The following is a 15249-nucleotide window of genomic DNA, read 5'->3' on the forward strand; positions in this document are numbered from 1 at the left end:
AAGCAGAATAGAGATCCATAGTGAATCAGGCCCTATATGTATGAGCAGAATAGAGATCCATAGTGAATCAGGCCCTATATGTATAAGCAGAATAGAGATCCATAGTGAATTAGGCCCTATATGTATAAGCAGAATAGAGATCCATAGTGAATCAGGCCCTATATGTATAAGCAGAATAGAGATCCATGCTGAATCAGGCCCTATATGTATAACCAGAATAGCGATCCATGCTGAATTAGGCCCTATATGTATAAGCAGAATAGAGATCCATAGTGAATCAGGCCCTATATGTATAAGCAGAATAGCGATCCATGCTGAATCAGGCCCTATATGTATAAGCAGAATAGAGATCCATGCTGAATCAGGCCCTATATTTATAAGCAGAATAGCGATCCATGCTGAATCAGGCCCTATATGTATAAGCAGAATAGCGATCCATGCTGAATCAGGCCCTATATGTATAAGCAGGATAGCGATCCATGCTGAATCAGGCCCTTTATGTATAAGTAGTATAGAGATCCATGCTGAATCAGGCCCTATATGTATAAGCAGAATAGCAATCCATGCTGAATCAGGCCCTATATGTATAAGCAGTATAGCGATCCATGCTGAATCAGGCCCTATATGTATCTGCTGAAAAGTAACCTATGAAGGAGAAAGCATCAATAAAGGGTGGAGGGAACTGTAGTTTTCAAATGCAGTACTAATAAAGTCTATTAGAAAATAATGATTAAATATAATATATTATAGTTGGCTAGAAGTCTAGATTTTTTCCTTCTGGCAAATTCATATAGTATTGTACAGCAGGGGCTGGCTGGCAACTTTTGGCCTGGGGGGCAGACACAAGTAAGTGGCCCGATTTCTCCACCAGCGCATTGCAATGGAGAAAAGACACATTATAATAGCCTAATTAGGTGTGCCTAATGTGGGTGTGCTTTAAATAATGTAGAGAGGTTTGCAGTGACAGCCAGATTAGGGAGCATCGCAATGACTGCCATATAATGCAGAGAGGTTCGCAGGGACCATCAGATTAGGGAGTGTCGCAGTGACTGCCATATAATGCAGAGAGGTTCGCAGGGACCATCAGATTAGGGAGTGTCGCAGTGACTGCCATATAATGCAGAGAGGTTCGCAAGGACCATCAGATCAGGGAGTGTCGCAGTGACTGCCATATAATGCAGAGAGGTTCGCAAGGACCATCAGATTAGGGAGCATCGCAGTGACTGCCATATAATGCAGAGAGGTTCGCATGGACCATCAGATCAGGGAGTGTCGCAGTGACTGCCATATAATGCAGAGAGGTTCGCAAGGACCATCAGATCAGGGAGCGTCGCAGTGACTGCCATATAATGCAGAGAGGTTCGCAAGGACCATCAGATCAGGGAGTGTCGCAGTGACTGCCATATAATGCAGGGACGTTCTCAGTGACCACCTGATCAGGGAGCGTTGTAATGGCTGCCAGATAACGCAGTAATAACCAGATTATGCAGAAATCATCAGTGACCCACATATAACACAGGTATTCTGAGTATACAGTAGCCCTCACACACAATAATAATACCCCCGCCCATATTCACACACATTATTACATCACCCCCAGCACCGACAGTATTAAAACACCCCATCCCCCCAAAGATAAAAATAACTACAGCCCCCCCATTGCATAAGTATTCCTACACCCCCCCCCCCCCTTCCCTCTCAAATGTCATGTAAACATGTACACCTCCACTGGCACTTACCTGCCTGGAAAGCTGCTCTGTTTCTGGTCCCTGCTGAGCTCCAGGGTACAGGAAGAGATGACACAGACAGGATAGACCAAAGAAAGGGCGGAGACTCGGGGTGAGGGGGCGGGGTCTTCAGCAGGGACAGGAGGAGATAGATTAATATAGTCAGTCAGGGTAGGAGAGGGGGCGGGGCCTTCCGGTGAGGAGCGTCCTCGGAAAGATCGCTGCTCAGTGTGCAGCCACAAGCTACATAGGGTGACAGACAGCCCGGTAACAGGCAGAGAATGCTGCCCAGCCGCTCTGATGCTACTATAGTCGGAGCGACTGAGAGCACTTTCTGCCTGTCACTCAGCCGTCAGTCATGCCTGTGCACTAGTGATACCGGCCCTCACTGAGGCAAAAGTCTACCGGCCCGGGGGCATATGGCACCCTGCCCCCCAGCCCAGCCCGCCACTGTTGTACAGTATACAGAACATTTCTTATTAACATGGCAGGATATTGCAATATAAATAAGCACTTATTTCAACATCTAAACAGAAATAGAGGAGTATATTTGATAAATTGAGAGTTTTTAGAAGTGGAGATGTTGCCCAAAGCAACCAATCAGATTCTACTTAACATTTAACTAGCACCGTCTAGAAGATAATAGCTAGAATCTGATTGGCTGCTAGGGGCAACATCTCCACTTGTAAATATACCCCTAAGCAGGGTCAGTGCAAGGTTTCTGGGAACCCTATGCAACATTTTACCAACCACCCCTGCTCCCTCCAATTCATAATATGCCACACATCAGTGTTTCCAGTTTATAATATGCACAGCAGTGTCCCAAATTAATAATATACTATATAGAATATGCCACACATCACAGTGCTAAAATCATAATGCACCTCGTAACACTGACGCTAATTCATAATATGCCACATAGCTGTGCCACAAATTATGTCACTCAGCTGTGAATTATGCCATACAATGCCCCCAATACATGTGCCACAAATTCTTTATATGCCATACACTGTGCCCCATTACATTATGCCACATATCAGTGCTCCAATACAAATGTATTCTACACATCTGTGCTCCAATATATTATGCAAAAGGAATTGTGTCCGCACTAATGAGTTAAAAAAGAATTGCAGTGTATGTTAATAGACCAATATACAGACATGTCACATCCAAATAAATGCTGGACCATACACGATTAGTGGTGCTCCCAGACGTTTTGTAGACATGAACTACATAGATTAGCTGAGACAGAAAGACAAAAAAAACTCTTTCTGGGACACTCTTTGACAATAATATCAATAAACAATTAATACAAATTAACATTTAATATTATACCCATAAAAATTACAATCTAAATGTACTAAATGTACTGGTAGAAAGAATAAAAGGAAAAAAACAATCATCCCAAATAAGTACCTTTGCTAATATCATGTGCAGAAAATGCCCTCAACTAGGTGAAAATATATCAATTAGTGTTAGTTGGTTTACCTTATTTCATATTAATTAGCATATGTGGGTTCTAAATACCCACTAACATTCAGAAGAAAATATGCACTGTCACATAGGCTGTTGTGCCTTTCTTATAATCATGTACTCCTAATAGTCTGGTTCAGATGGCCATTCTGATCCCATATGTATTCAGATACAATTGGTCAACATACTGTAGATAATCAGCAAGTACCAAGAGCATGAACATGGGGTTAGTAAATACACAAAATCCCCCTGCCAGCACTCATACACACATACACACACACTCCCCTTGCCTGCACTCATACACACACACACAGTCACTAACACTGTTCGCACTCACACACACACTAACCCTGTTAGCACTCATACACACACAGTCACTAACTTGTCAGCACTCATACACACACACACTAACCCTGTTAGCATTCATACACACACACACACACACACACACTAACCCTGTTAGCACTCATACACACACACACACACACACTAACCCTGTTAGCACTCATACACACACTGTCACTAACCTGTCAGCACTCTTACACACAGTCACTAACTTGTCAGCACTCATACACACACACAGTCACTAAGCCTGTTCGCACTCATACACACACACACACTAACCCTGTTAGCACTCATACACACACACACACACACACACTAACTCTGTTAGAACTCATACACACTAACCCTGTTAGCACTCATACACATATACACTCTAACCCTGTTAGCACTCATACACACACACACACTAACTCTGTTAGAACTCATACACACACACTAACCCTGTTAGCATTCATACACACACACACACTAACCCTGTTAGCACTCATACACACACACACACACTAACTCTGTTAGAACTCATACACACACACACTAACCCTGTTAGCACTCATACACATACACACACTAACCCTGTTAGCACTCATACACATACACACACTAACCCTGTTAGCACTCATACACACACTAACCCTGTTAGCACTCATACACACACACACACTAACTCTGTTAGCACTCATACACATACACACACTAACCCTGTTAGCACTCATACACACACACACACTAACCCTGTTAGAACTCATACACACTAACCCTGTTAGCACTCATACACATACACACACTAACCCTGTTAGCACTCATACACACACACACACACACACACACACACACACACACACACACACACACACTAACTCTGTTAGAACTCATACACATACACACACTAACCCTGTTAGCACTCATACACACACTGTCACTAACCTGTCAGCACTCTTACACACAGTCACTAACTTGTCAGCACTCATATACACACAGTCACTAACCCTGTTAGCACTCATACACATACTAACCCTGTTAGCACTCATACACACACACACAAACTCTGTTAGCACTCATACACACACACACACTAACTCTGTTATAACTCATACACACATACACACTAAACCTGTTAGCACTCATACACACACACACACACACACTAACTCTGTTAGAACTCATACACACACACACACACTAACCCTGTTAGAACTCATACACACACACACACTAACTCTGTTAGAACTCATACACACACACACACACACACTAGCCCTGTTAGCACTCATACACACACACACTAACTCTGTTAGAACTCATACACACATACACACTATCTCTGTTAGCACTCATACACACACACACACACACACTAACTCTGTTAGAACTCATACACATACACACACTAACCCTGTTAGCACTCATACACATACACACACTAACTCTGTTAGCACTCATACACACATACACACATACACACTAACCCTGTTAGCACTCATACACATACACACACTAACCCTGTTAGCACTCATACACATACACACACTAACTCTGTTAGCACTCATACACATACACACACTAACCCTGTTAGCACTCATACACACACTGTCACTAACCTGTCAGCACTCTTACACACAGTCACTAACTTGTCAGCACTCATATACACACACAGTCACTAACCCTGTTAGCACTCATACACATACACACACTAACCCTGTTAGCACTCATACACACACACAAACTCTGTTAGCACTCATACACACACACACACTAACTCTGTTAGAACTCATACACACATACACACTAACCCTGTTAGCACTCATACACACACACACACACACACTAACTCTGTTAGAACTCATACACACACACACACACACACACACACACACTAACCCTGTTAGAACTCATACACACACACACATACACACACACACTAACTCTGTTAGAACTCATACACACACTAGCCCTGTTAGCACTCATACACACACACACACACACACACACACACACACACACACACACACACACTAACTCTGTTAGAACTCATACACACATACACACTAACCCTGTTAGCACTCATACACACACACACACACACACACACACTAACTCTGTTAGAACTCATACACACATACACACTAACCCTGTTAGCACTAATACACACACACACACTAACCCTGTTAGCACTCATACACACACTGTCACTTACCTGTCAGCACTCTTACACACAGTCACTAACTTGTCAGCACTCATACACACACACAGTCACTAACCCTGTTAGCACTCATACACACACTGTCACTAACCTGTCAGCACTCTTACACACAGTCACTAACTTGTCAGCACTCATACACACACTCACCTACCCATTAATTCTCTCTCAACAAAAAGGCATAACAGACACCTTTTGGAAAAGTCACGTGGGTTGTGACGAAACGCGCTAAGGATCCCATACTGATCCATTTCCATCACGGCAAGAGCCAAGCGGCAATACCTTCCCTTTGTGTTTCCACCCGGCCGGGGACCAGCAAGTGTCTATTAGGAGGACCTCTCCCTGCAGACTCTGAGGACGCTGGACGGAGGGTCCAGACATCTCAAGGCCGCAGTAACGTGAGTTGGCACACGGCTAACGCCAGGTTGTGCACGCTTGCTTATATTCTCTGTGACTTTTTATTGGAAGCAGGCGCACTCACCAAGCGGTATTTACCGCAGACGGGACTGTTTACATACATACATACATGCATGTTGGCATACTCATATTGGATATTCAAGTCTCCGTTACCGACTGGAATTTCCCTGATAAACAACAGTTCAGCAAGTCGTACCTACATAATCTATTTTTGTGCACTTACTGCATGTTTTCAGGATTACCGTGGCTACACTCTAGGACTCTAATAGGGGTATTCAATATGGGTACGATAACATCGTTTTTTGTGTTAATATCGCACTTTTAACTTTTTTGCGTTAATATCACTGGTTTTAGTTTTACACCGTATTCAATTTCAAAGACTTATCGCAGTTTTGAAAAGTCTTTGATAAAAAACGGTGATAACTTTTCACCATTGAATAGGTGTCGAAAAAAAGTGCAGAATTGGGGTTTAATGGTGCAGGCTTAAAAAAAATAGCCTGCACCCCTGAGATTGACATTTAAAAAAGAACTGTGTCAAAAAAAGTTTTTTAAAAAAATAGGGACACCCCAAACAATTAATTTAAAAATTGGGGTGCAAAAAAACAAAATGGGAAAAAATTGTTAAACAATAGGGAAATAGGTTCAGGGCTATTCTAGAAGTATGCGGCAGATGTTTTCTAGAATAGAATTATAGCGGCAGGTGCACAAATGCAGAAATTTAAAAAAAATTACTTTAGGGACACCAAAATATACTAGTACCCATTTTCATGTACCCCAAATTTGATGGGACCACTTAAAAAAATGAAAAAAATAACCTAAGTGCTCTTCTGCATCACTTCTTCTATGTCGGAAAAAAAACACCTGCTGCGGCTATTTAAATCCCCGACTTTCAATTAAAGGCTAAAACGGGGCTACCCATAGTGTTCGCCCATGTTTTTACAACTTTAGGGGGGTCTTACAATTATTTTAAGGAAAAATTCCAACTTTACGCAAATCCAACTTCGGAGTTTCCCGTTTTCGTTAATTTTATTTTGAATACGGGATAAGCGGGAGCGCGCACCATACCTTTACGCAGAAAAAAACTCCGATATGAAACGTTAACTTCGCCAGGGAAGTTAACCTTTCATATTGAATACCCCTCTATGTGTGGACTGCCAAATTGCTACAGTGAATCCCTCATTGTGAGGACCATATTGATACTTTTAAACAAAAGGTTTTTTACTCAGAACTGACTGTTACAAATCGCAATATCTTTATTTGTTTTTAATAATTTTTTTCAGAAGGCCTTTTATCTGGTAAAAGTTGCTACACATTGCAACATTGTCCTTATTAATATTCTAGCATTTTAGATGTTATTTAATACATATTTTTTTCCTTTAATTTATTAGAGCTATCATTTAGTTTTTTCAGCTCATATTGTTTTTTTAAGTTCCATTGTATGCTCTTTTTATCCTTTCTTTCCCTCCTACCTTTTTCACTCTATAGGCAACATAATAGAATACGGTTGATACTGTGCAATTTATTGTGTGGTATTTTTGGATAATAAATATACGTGACCTCGTAAATATGGCTCTTTAATATACTATAATTCTATTATATTTATGACATCACTATAGACATCCAGCGCAGATCTTATTCAGTTTTCATAACAGACACCTTACCTGGCTTCATCCAGCTGTAGCAGCAGTTCCTCATGTTGCTTAGGGGCGGAGCTTTCTATGTGAGTGACAGGCTGGCAGCACCGGTGGGAAGGAGTGGAATGCAGGAGAGAAAAATGGCTGCCACCACTGCTGCTGAGAGGGAGCTGACTCTACCGCACTGACAGGTCAGATTGCAGTGCCAGGGGCTGGGGGAGATCCGGAGGCTTGCAGGGACTCAAAGAGGCATCCCTTTCTTTTTTTGTGTGGATTCAGCAGCGTCCTCTAGTGACGGCGCCCTTAGGCAGCTGCCTAAAGCTGCCTAATGGTAGTGCCGGCCCTGCCCCTAAGACTTGACACTTAAGAAAGTTGAGTACAAGAGAAAGTAGAAGTCTTACCTGTGGCATGTATGAACAGTAGTAGCTTCAGTTGGGTCTTCCACCTCATAAATTGTAGTATCACATTCATTTACATCTGTAACTATAGTGAATGGCAAATTTTCATATTCTGGGATTTCTTCATAGTGACAAACATTTTCATATTCTGGAATATCAGTGGGGGATTGATCCATTGAAGATGCCACCTGTGGCCTCTGTGTTGAAAGACAATTCTCATCTAAAGACACTGAAGTTGGGTTATTCACAGTATTGACATCATTCTTATTTTTCTGTCTTTTCTTGGATAATGGACTAAAAGAATCAACAGAATGTTCTTTTCCTGGTTTCATCTTTTTCCCTAAAGTTGGAGATGTGGAATGTCCTGTACAAGAAAATATATCAGATGTGGAACTATCTGCTGACAGACTGCCTCGAGATAGAAATCTCTGAAAGTCACTTTTTATGATACAGACAGACAATTTCAAGTTAAGGAACTTCTTTAAGGAGTTTTTTTTAGGACTATCATTTGCAGGATTTTCTATTCTCTGCATATCAACAGATGATAAAGACTTAGCCCTAGGCTTTGTGATGGGACTTGGGGGTTCATTACTTGAAGTCTTTAATGATTCTGGACTACCGAAAAAAGGTAAAATGGGATGATGCAACTTCCATGCTGGTTTTTCAGAAGACGGCAATGGTCTTGGAGACATCCCCTCATCCCTTGCAGTACCATATGAAGCACCCTTGTAAAGTTTCTCCTCTGATGCAGCCTTTTTGAGCAGGCCAGCTGCAGGTAAACTGTATCTTTGTGGCTTCTTTGGAGCTACTCTTGGTGAACTTCCAGCCAGTACACTGTGAGTATTACTTTTCTCTGTAGCTACATTTTTTAAAGGCAACTGCTGTTCATAAATAAGTTTCAGCTGTTTGGGTAAACTCATGGACTGTGCACTACACCTTTTAAAGTTACTATGTTCCCCTGGTACAGATTTACTTGCATTTTCTTTTTCTGTATCAAGTAAAGTCAATGCAATATTTGAATTGTCTTGTACATCTCCATTACTATTTTTACAACTGTCATCATAAATACAATTGATAACAAGCTGGACCGTTTGGTCTGGAAGTTTAGCTGGAAAACATTTATCAGATAAATCAACTTCATTTTGTCCATGATCAATATTTGTTTGTAAACTTCTAGCTGGAGACACATGATCCTCATTAGTTTCTACAGTGCTATCCACACAATCTTGCCGCACCAAGCACTGTGCACGCAGCTTCCGTGGTTTCGGAACTGGAAGGGATTTATGAGGAGGGGGAGTCCGTGGAAGAAGTTTAGAAATACCATTGTCTTCTGTAGCTAAAGGTTCATGACTAAGTGATAAGCCATTGCTTTCTTTCGCATTGTCCATGGTTTCTGGATCTGACTGAGACATAGAAATACTCTGGGCAGAGCAGTTGATTGATTTGCTATAGCTTTTCGAGTTATTTGAAGATCCATCAGACTTTGTGAAAGGCCCATCAGAACCAGCACTAGCACTGTAACCATCTGTCTTTTTGTCCTTGTCAGAGTCTTCTTGTTTGCAGGTATAACCATTGACAAAGACATTCTGAGTTGAAACATCCTGGTTATCTAAAATGCTGTCCTTCAAAATAACTTGGTTTGCTTTTGGCAGTTTCGCCTGCTGACTGCATGGCTTTCGTCTGCCTCTTACACATGGAATTGGCTGTGCACACAGTTTCTTATTTTCTAAATTCTCCAGCTGTTCTATTGCCTTTTGGGTCTTATGGAAGCATTCCCCATTTCCAAGCTTGTTCCCACAGTCACAATTGCAGGAGCATGGTAAAATTATATATGCAGAACGGTCATTGTTGGCTGATAATTCATGGTTACAAATTAAGTTTTCGGAGCAGGAGCCTTTGTTTTCTTCATTTAAACTATATGATTGTAAAGAACTATGCGTCCTGTCTTCAGGTACTGATGAACCTTTAAGGACCTTTGGCTTTGGAGCAATTGTTGGTTTTGATTTCTTTGAAACTAGTACCACTTTGGCCTGGATTATGTCTGGCTTGGGTGCAATGGGTGGTGGGCTAGGTTTCAAACCCAATACATGTTTTGGTTTAGGGGCTACTGGAGGCTTCTTAATATCTGTTGGTTAAAAACAAAATAATAATAATTAAAAATATTAGTGACAATTATTTAAAAAAAAATTTATAACCTGACCTATGATATCTAGTAACAATCAGAGTTGAAAACACTGTAAAGGAAAACAAGTTGAATGAGATCAGGAACATTCACTGCTTAGGCAATTTAGCTAGCTCACTTCCTTTATTAAAACTAGAATATGGCTGCACATAGGCCAGGGGCTGTCATTTCCCAAATGCATTTAACAACACACCCAATCGTGTTCCTATACATTTAAATCGAACCAATATCAGGCTACATGTATATTTATATATAAATATTTATAAAAAGGAAAATAAAAATAAACTTATTTAGGAAAGAGTTTAAGGGGGAGGTTTTTTAAAGAGGAAAAGTGGAGGTGTTACCCATCGCAACCAATCTGATTGGAGTTATCATTTTAGAAAGTGTACTAGCTAAATGATAGCTGGAATCGGATTGGTTGCTGATGTTTTATAAATGGAGATAATACCAGATTTACTAACATGACCATAAAACATTAGATTGTATAGTTATATTATTTATGTCCTAGTATTTTCCACATTTATACCCCCATTCATCCCCAAACAACAAAAAGTGAAAGAAAAAAAAACAGATTCTCATCATCATCATCGTGCTTCTCACACAGCCCTGAGGGTTCACATCTAATGATGCATTGGTTGGAAAGCCATATGGGCAGATCACAAGAGTTAGTTTATACATACATTACAGTTTTCAAATACAATATGTAACAGATATAGTGGCGGATTAAATTAGCCGTGAAAAGCCAGTTTTGCAAAAAAAATTCACATGTTCGAGCTTTTGCACAAAAAGACGTTTCGTGGAATCCTATTGTTGAAGTTTTCGCACGTGCGAATACTCCATAGTTCAAAACCGGCAAAACATTTTCACCATCTCAGAGCAGGTTAAAAGTTGAGCAAAATCTCTGTTTTTGGTAAAAAATTTTGAGACTTGCTTCAGAACCAATTTGATCCCCTCCCCCTAATGACAAATTAGGAAAAAAGTATATTTTAATTAGCTTAATGTGGCCAATAATGACATGTCATTTTTTGAGGGAGGGGAAATAGTGTTGGAAAATGGTTTCAAAGTAGTGGGTCTGGTATTTTGGGGGGCTCTATGGATGGGAAATGTGTTTTAAACATTGCAGGTGGCTGCACCAGGTGTATTTTTAACCTTTTTTAAAAGTGCACTTGTTATTATTCAAAAATATACTTGCACCCTTTTTAATGTACCCTTAATTTAACTGCACAATTTATTTTGGCTAAAAAAAACTCGCTTTCTATCATTTTTATTCTGCTACAGAAAAATGCATATAACAGCTATTTCACACAATTTAAGAACCCCAAATATTTTTATTAGGAAATTTGTTAGGAAATTTATGGGGTACAGACAGATTTCCCCAAATTCAGGTGTACTTTTCACAGGTTACTTTACAGACAGTTTTTGTGTGAATGCCACTACATATGGTTTGCAATAGGCGAGCGCGCAGAGAAAAAAGAAGCAAAAATATAAAACCAAAACCCCCAAAGATGTGGGAAAACTTCCCCGACGGTAACTTTTTGCATTATCACGTCTAATTAAATTCCCTCCATAGTTAAAAAGAAAGTATAAAAAAAAGTGATCTTCAAAAGAACTATACATCTTGATGAAGTTTGTGAGTAGAAAAAAGTTACAAATCCTTAACAGTAGGCGGATATGTGGAAGGATGTGAGTCAAAGTATCCTACAAGTGACTGCAGTAAAAATAGCTAGCTGGTCTTCCTGTGCAGGCTTTGCATCATACTGCTATAGGCAATTATTCTAAGCTAAAGCAGGCAAAATATCAAGTACTATGAGTAACCAGCCTGAATTATTAATAATTTCATAGTTTGCCATTTGTACCAAAAGGATGTACGGGAGCTGGCATTAGGATGTACAGCACGGAAATCATGTTATGTGTAGGAAAAAGAAGTTCCGACGATCAGTTAAACATTCCAGTTATCAAAAGTCAGTTAAATAAGCAAAATTCCACTGCATATTCATTAGCAACACATATCTATGTTATGACTATGGGGTACATAGATCATTCCCTAGAGAAGTTGTCCAAAGCAACCCATCAGCTTCTGTCATTTCACTTACTGCTCTAGATAAATGACAATTAGCAGCTGATGGGTTGCTTTGGGTAACTTCTCCTCTTTCATCTCCCCTTATGTGTATCAAGGAAAAAGGACTGTCTGTAATGTGATGCACATTATAATTTTGATATAAGTGTGGTGCAGCATACAAAATACAACTTTACTGCAGAGATTCCACACAGTAACTTACAGGGTTGGGTATGGGATGCTAGCGCTCGGAATCCTGGCAGTCAGAATCCTGACGCCGACATCCTGACAGGGGTAGGATACCGACACCTATCAGTAAGTATCCTAACCCTACCCATACTGCTCCCTCCCTGCAGCCAAACCTTAGCCCTCCCTTTAGTGCATAACCCTGACTCCTAAACCTCCCCACTAACCCCAATACTTACCGTTGAGATGCCGGCAGTCGGGATTCTGGCACTGGCATTCTGAGCGCCGGCATTCCGACAGCCGGGATTAAACCACATCCCAATTTACATACCTATGTGACAGGGATTATAGAATATATTGCGCAGTTTTACGTATTCAGGGCCTGATTCTGCAAGGATCGTAATTGCAAAGCTGCACGCAGGCTACAGATATATGATGTATGCACGCAGGCAGCTTTGCAATTGCGATCCTTGCAGATATGGTAATGGAGCAGGAAGCATCACGCCCCCTGTGCATTACTTATCCGAGCTGCGTTGTCCAATGCAGCATCGGATAATCTGCGTAACATCGGCCGGCTACAGTGACTCATGGGGTCCCGCAGCCGGCCGCCACAGTTTAGAGGAAGAGACCAGGAAATCTCCGTCAGCCAACAGAGATCCTTACTTCTTCCCTCCCCCGCAACGGCGGCGACAAGCCTCTGTTTCAGAAAACGGAGGGCATCGCCGCCCTTTGCCGCCCACAAACGGCAGTGGACTGTCAATCACTGACAGTCTGCTGCCAGTCTGCGAGCGTGTTAGCAGGACCCATTCTGCACACTCGCAAAATGGGGCCTGCGATTTCCCGAACATGGGGAATCTGCGTTCAGCAGTGCACGCTCAGTTTATAAGTAGACTAGCAATTTGGCCATTTAATCAATATAAAAAGCACATTAGCGTGTAGTCCATTCCTGTGACATTGTGTGATTCCCAACAATGATAATAAACACTTGCTTCTTAGGATTACTGCTAAAAGAAGAATAGAGCATTGCAACACACTTTGATTATTTTACATTATTCAAGTGCCTAGACAATTGCACCAATACATGCCCATACATGCTAGTTAACAATTGCTGTCATATTCCAGTAACAGTGTTTTGTGAGAATATATGGTAAAATATTGCAGCAAGCCAGGAAACTTTTATATTTCTCTCATGTATAAAAATCGGGAGCCTTCCGAGATTTCCGGGAGGGTAGTCATGTATGTACTAGGCCCAGATATGCAGCATGACTCAAACACTAGTATGAGAAGTAATCATTGTCACAATTCTACTAACTTTTCAAGATTCAATAAAAGCTTTGTTTATACTGGCTTGACTTAACGCGCTTATTGCACTGTAATATTAATTATTACGTGTAAGCGTACTCCCAATTAACACTCAATTCAATTGGAAAAGGCTTATCCCTGCGGTTGCACGGTAATTCTGGCTGGTAATACCCGAGTTAAGTGTGGGGGAAAATGGGTAAATCCACTTGTACCCCAAAACATTCCCATCCATACAGCACTCCCATATACCTGTCTCACATCTTTTGACCCATTATTCTGCATTCTGCAGAATTTCACCCCAACATTACATGTCATTATTGGTCAAATAAAGTGAATAAAAAATGTCTAAGTGCCTAATTAATAATCAGGGGGGTGTCCCAGGGGTTCTGAATCAAGTTTTGACATTTTGACCTTAAAATAGGGATTTTCCCCAAGTGGCTGCGAAGAAAAAAATGGTGTAAAATCCTGTGGAAAGTTGACTCTGGTTAACTTGCATAGCTACAGTCAGGTGCATAAATATTGGGACATTCACAGAGTTTTCATATTTTGGCTTCTATTCACTACCACAATGGCTTTGAAATTAAACAAATAAGATGTGCTTTAACTGCAGGTAATTACATCCAAATCAGGTGAACGGTGTAGGAATTACAACGGTTTCTATATGTACCTCCCATTTTTTAAGGGGCCAAAACTAATGGGACTATCAACTCAAAAGCTATTTCATGGACAGGTGTGGGCTATTCCATCGTAATTTCATTATCAATTAAGCAGGTAAAAGGTCTGGAGTTGATTCTAGGTGTGACATTTGCATTTGGAATCAGTTGCTGTCGACTCTCAATATGAGATCCAAAGAGCTGTCACTATTAGTGAAGCAAGCCATCATTAGGCTGAACAATCAAAACAAACCCATCAGAGAGATAGCAAAAACACTAGGTGTGGCCAAATGAACTGTTTGAAACATTCTTAAAAAGAAAGAACGCACCGGAGAGCTCAGCAACACCAAAAGACCCTGAAGACCACGGAAAACAACTGTGGTGGATGACAAAAGAATTATTTCCCTAGTGAAGAAAAACCCCTTCACAACAGTAAGCCAAATCAAGAACACTCTCCAGGAGGTAGGTGTATATGTGTCAAAGACAACAATCAAGAGAAGACTTCACAATAGTGAATATAGAGGGTTCACCACAAGATGTAAACCATTGGTGAGCCTCAAAAACAGGAAGACCAGATTAGAGTTTGCCAAACAACATCTAAAAAAGCCATTACAGTTCTGGAACAACATCCTATGGACATATGAGATAAAGATCAACTTGTACCAAAGTGATGGGAAGA

The 15249-nt window shown here is 40.8% G+C and overlaps 1 protein-coding gene across 1 annotated transcript in view; it reads right to left on the bottom strand.

The window, feature by feature from the left end:
- Positions 1 to 15249, bottom strand: part of FGD6 (FYVE, RhoGEF and PH domain containing 6) — a 159189-nt gene that overhangs the window by 88802 nt on the left and 55138 nt on the right. The window contains exon 2 of the mRNA XM_088454574.1: positions 8195 to 10316. Coding sequence (XP_088310700.1) covers positions 8195 to 10316 — 2122 coding nt within the window. The remainder of the gene's footprint in view (positions 1 to 8194; positions 10317 to 15249) is intronic.

The sequence above is a fragment of the Taudactylus pleione genome, unplaced genomic scaffold, assembly GCF_031769625.1.
Source record: "Taudactylus pleione unplaced genomic scaffold, aTauple2 ptg000040l, whole genome shotgun sequence".
Taxonomy (NCBI): domain Eukaryota; kingdom Metazoa; phylum Chordata; class Amphibia; order Anura; family Myobatrachidae; genus Taudactylus; species Taudactylus pleione.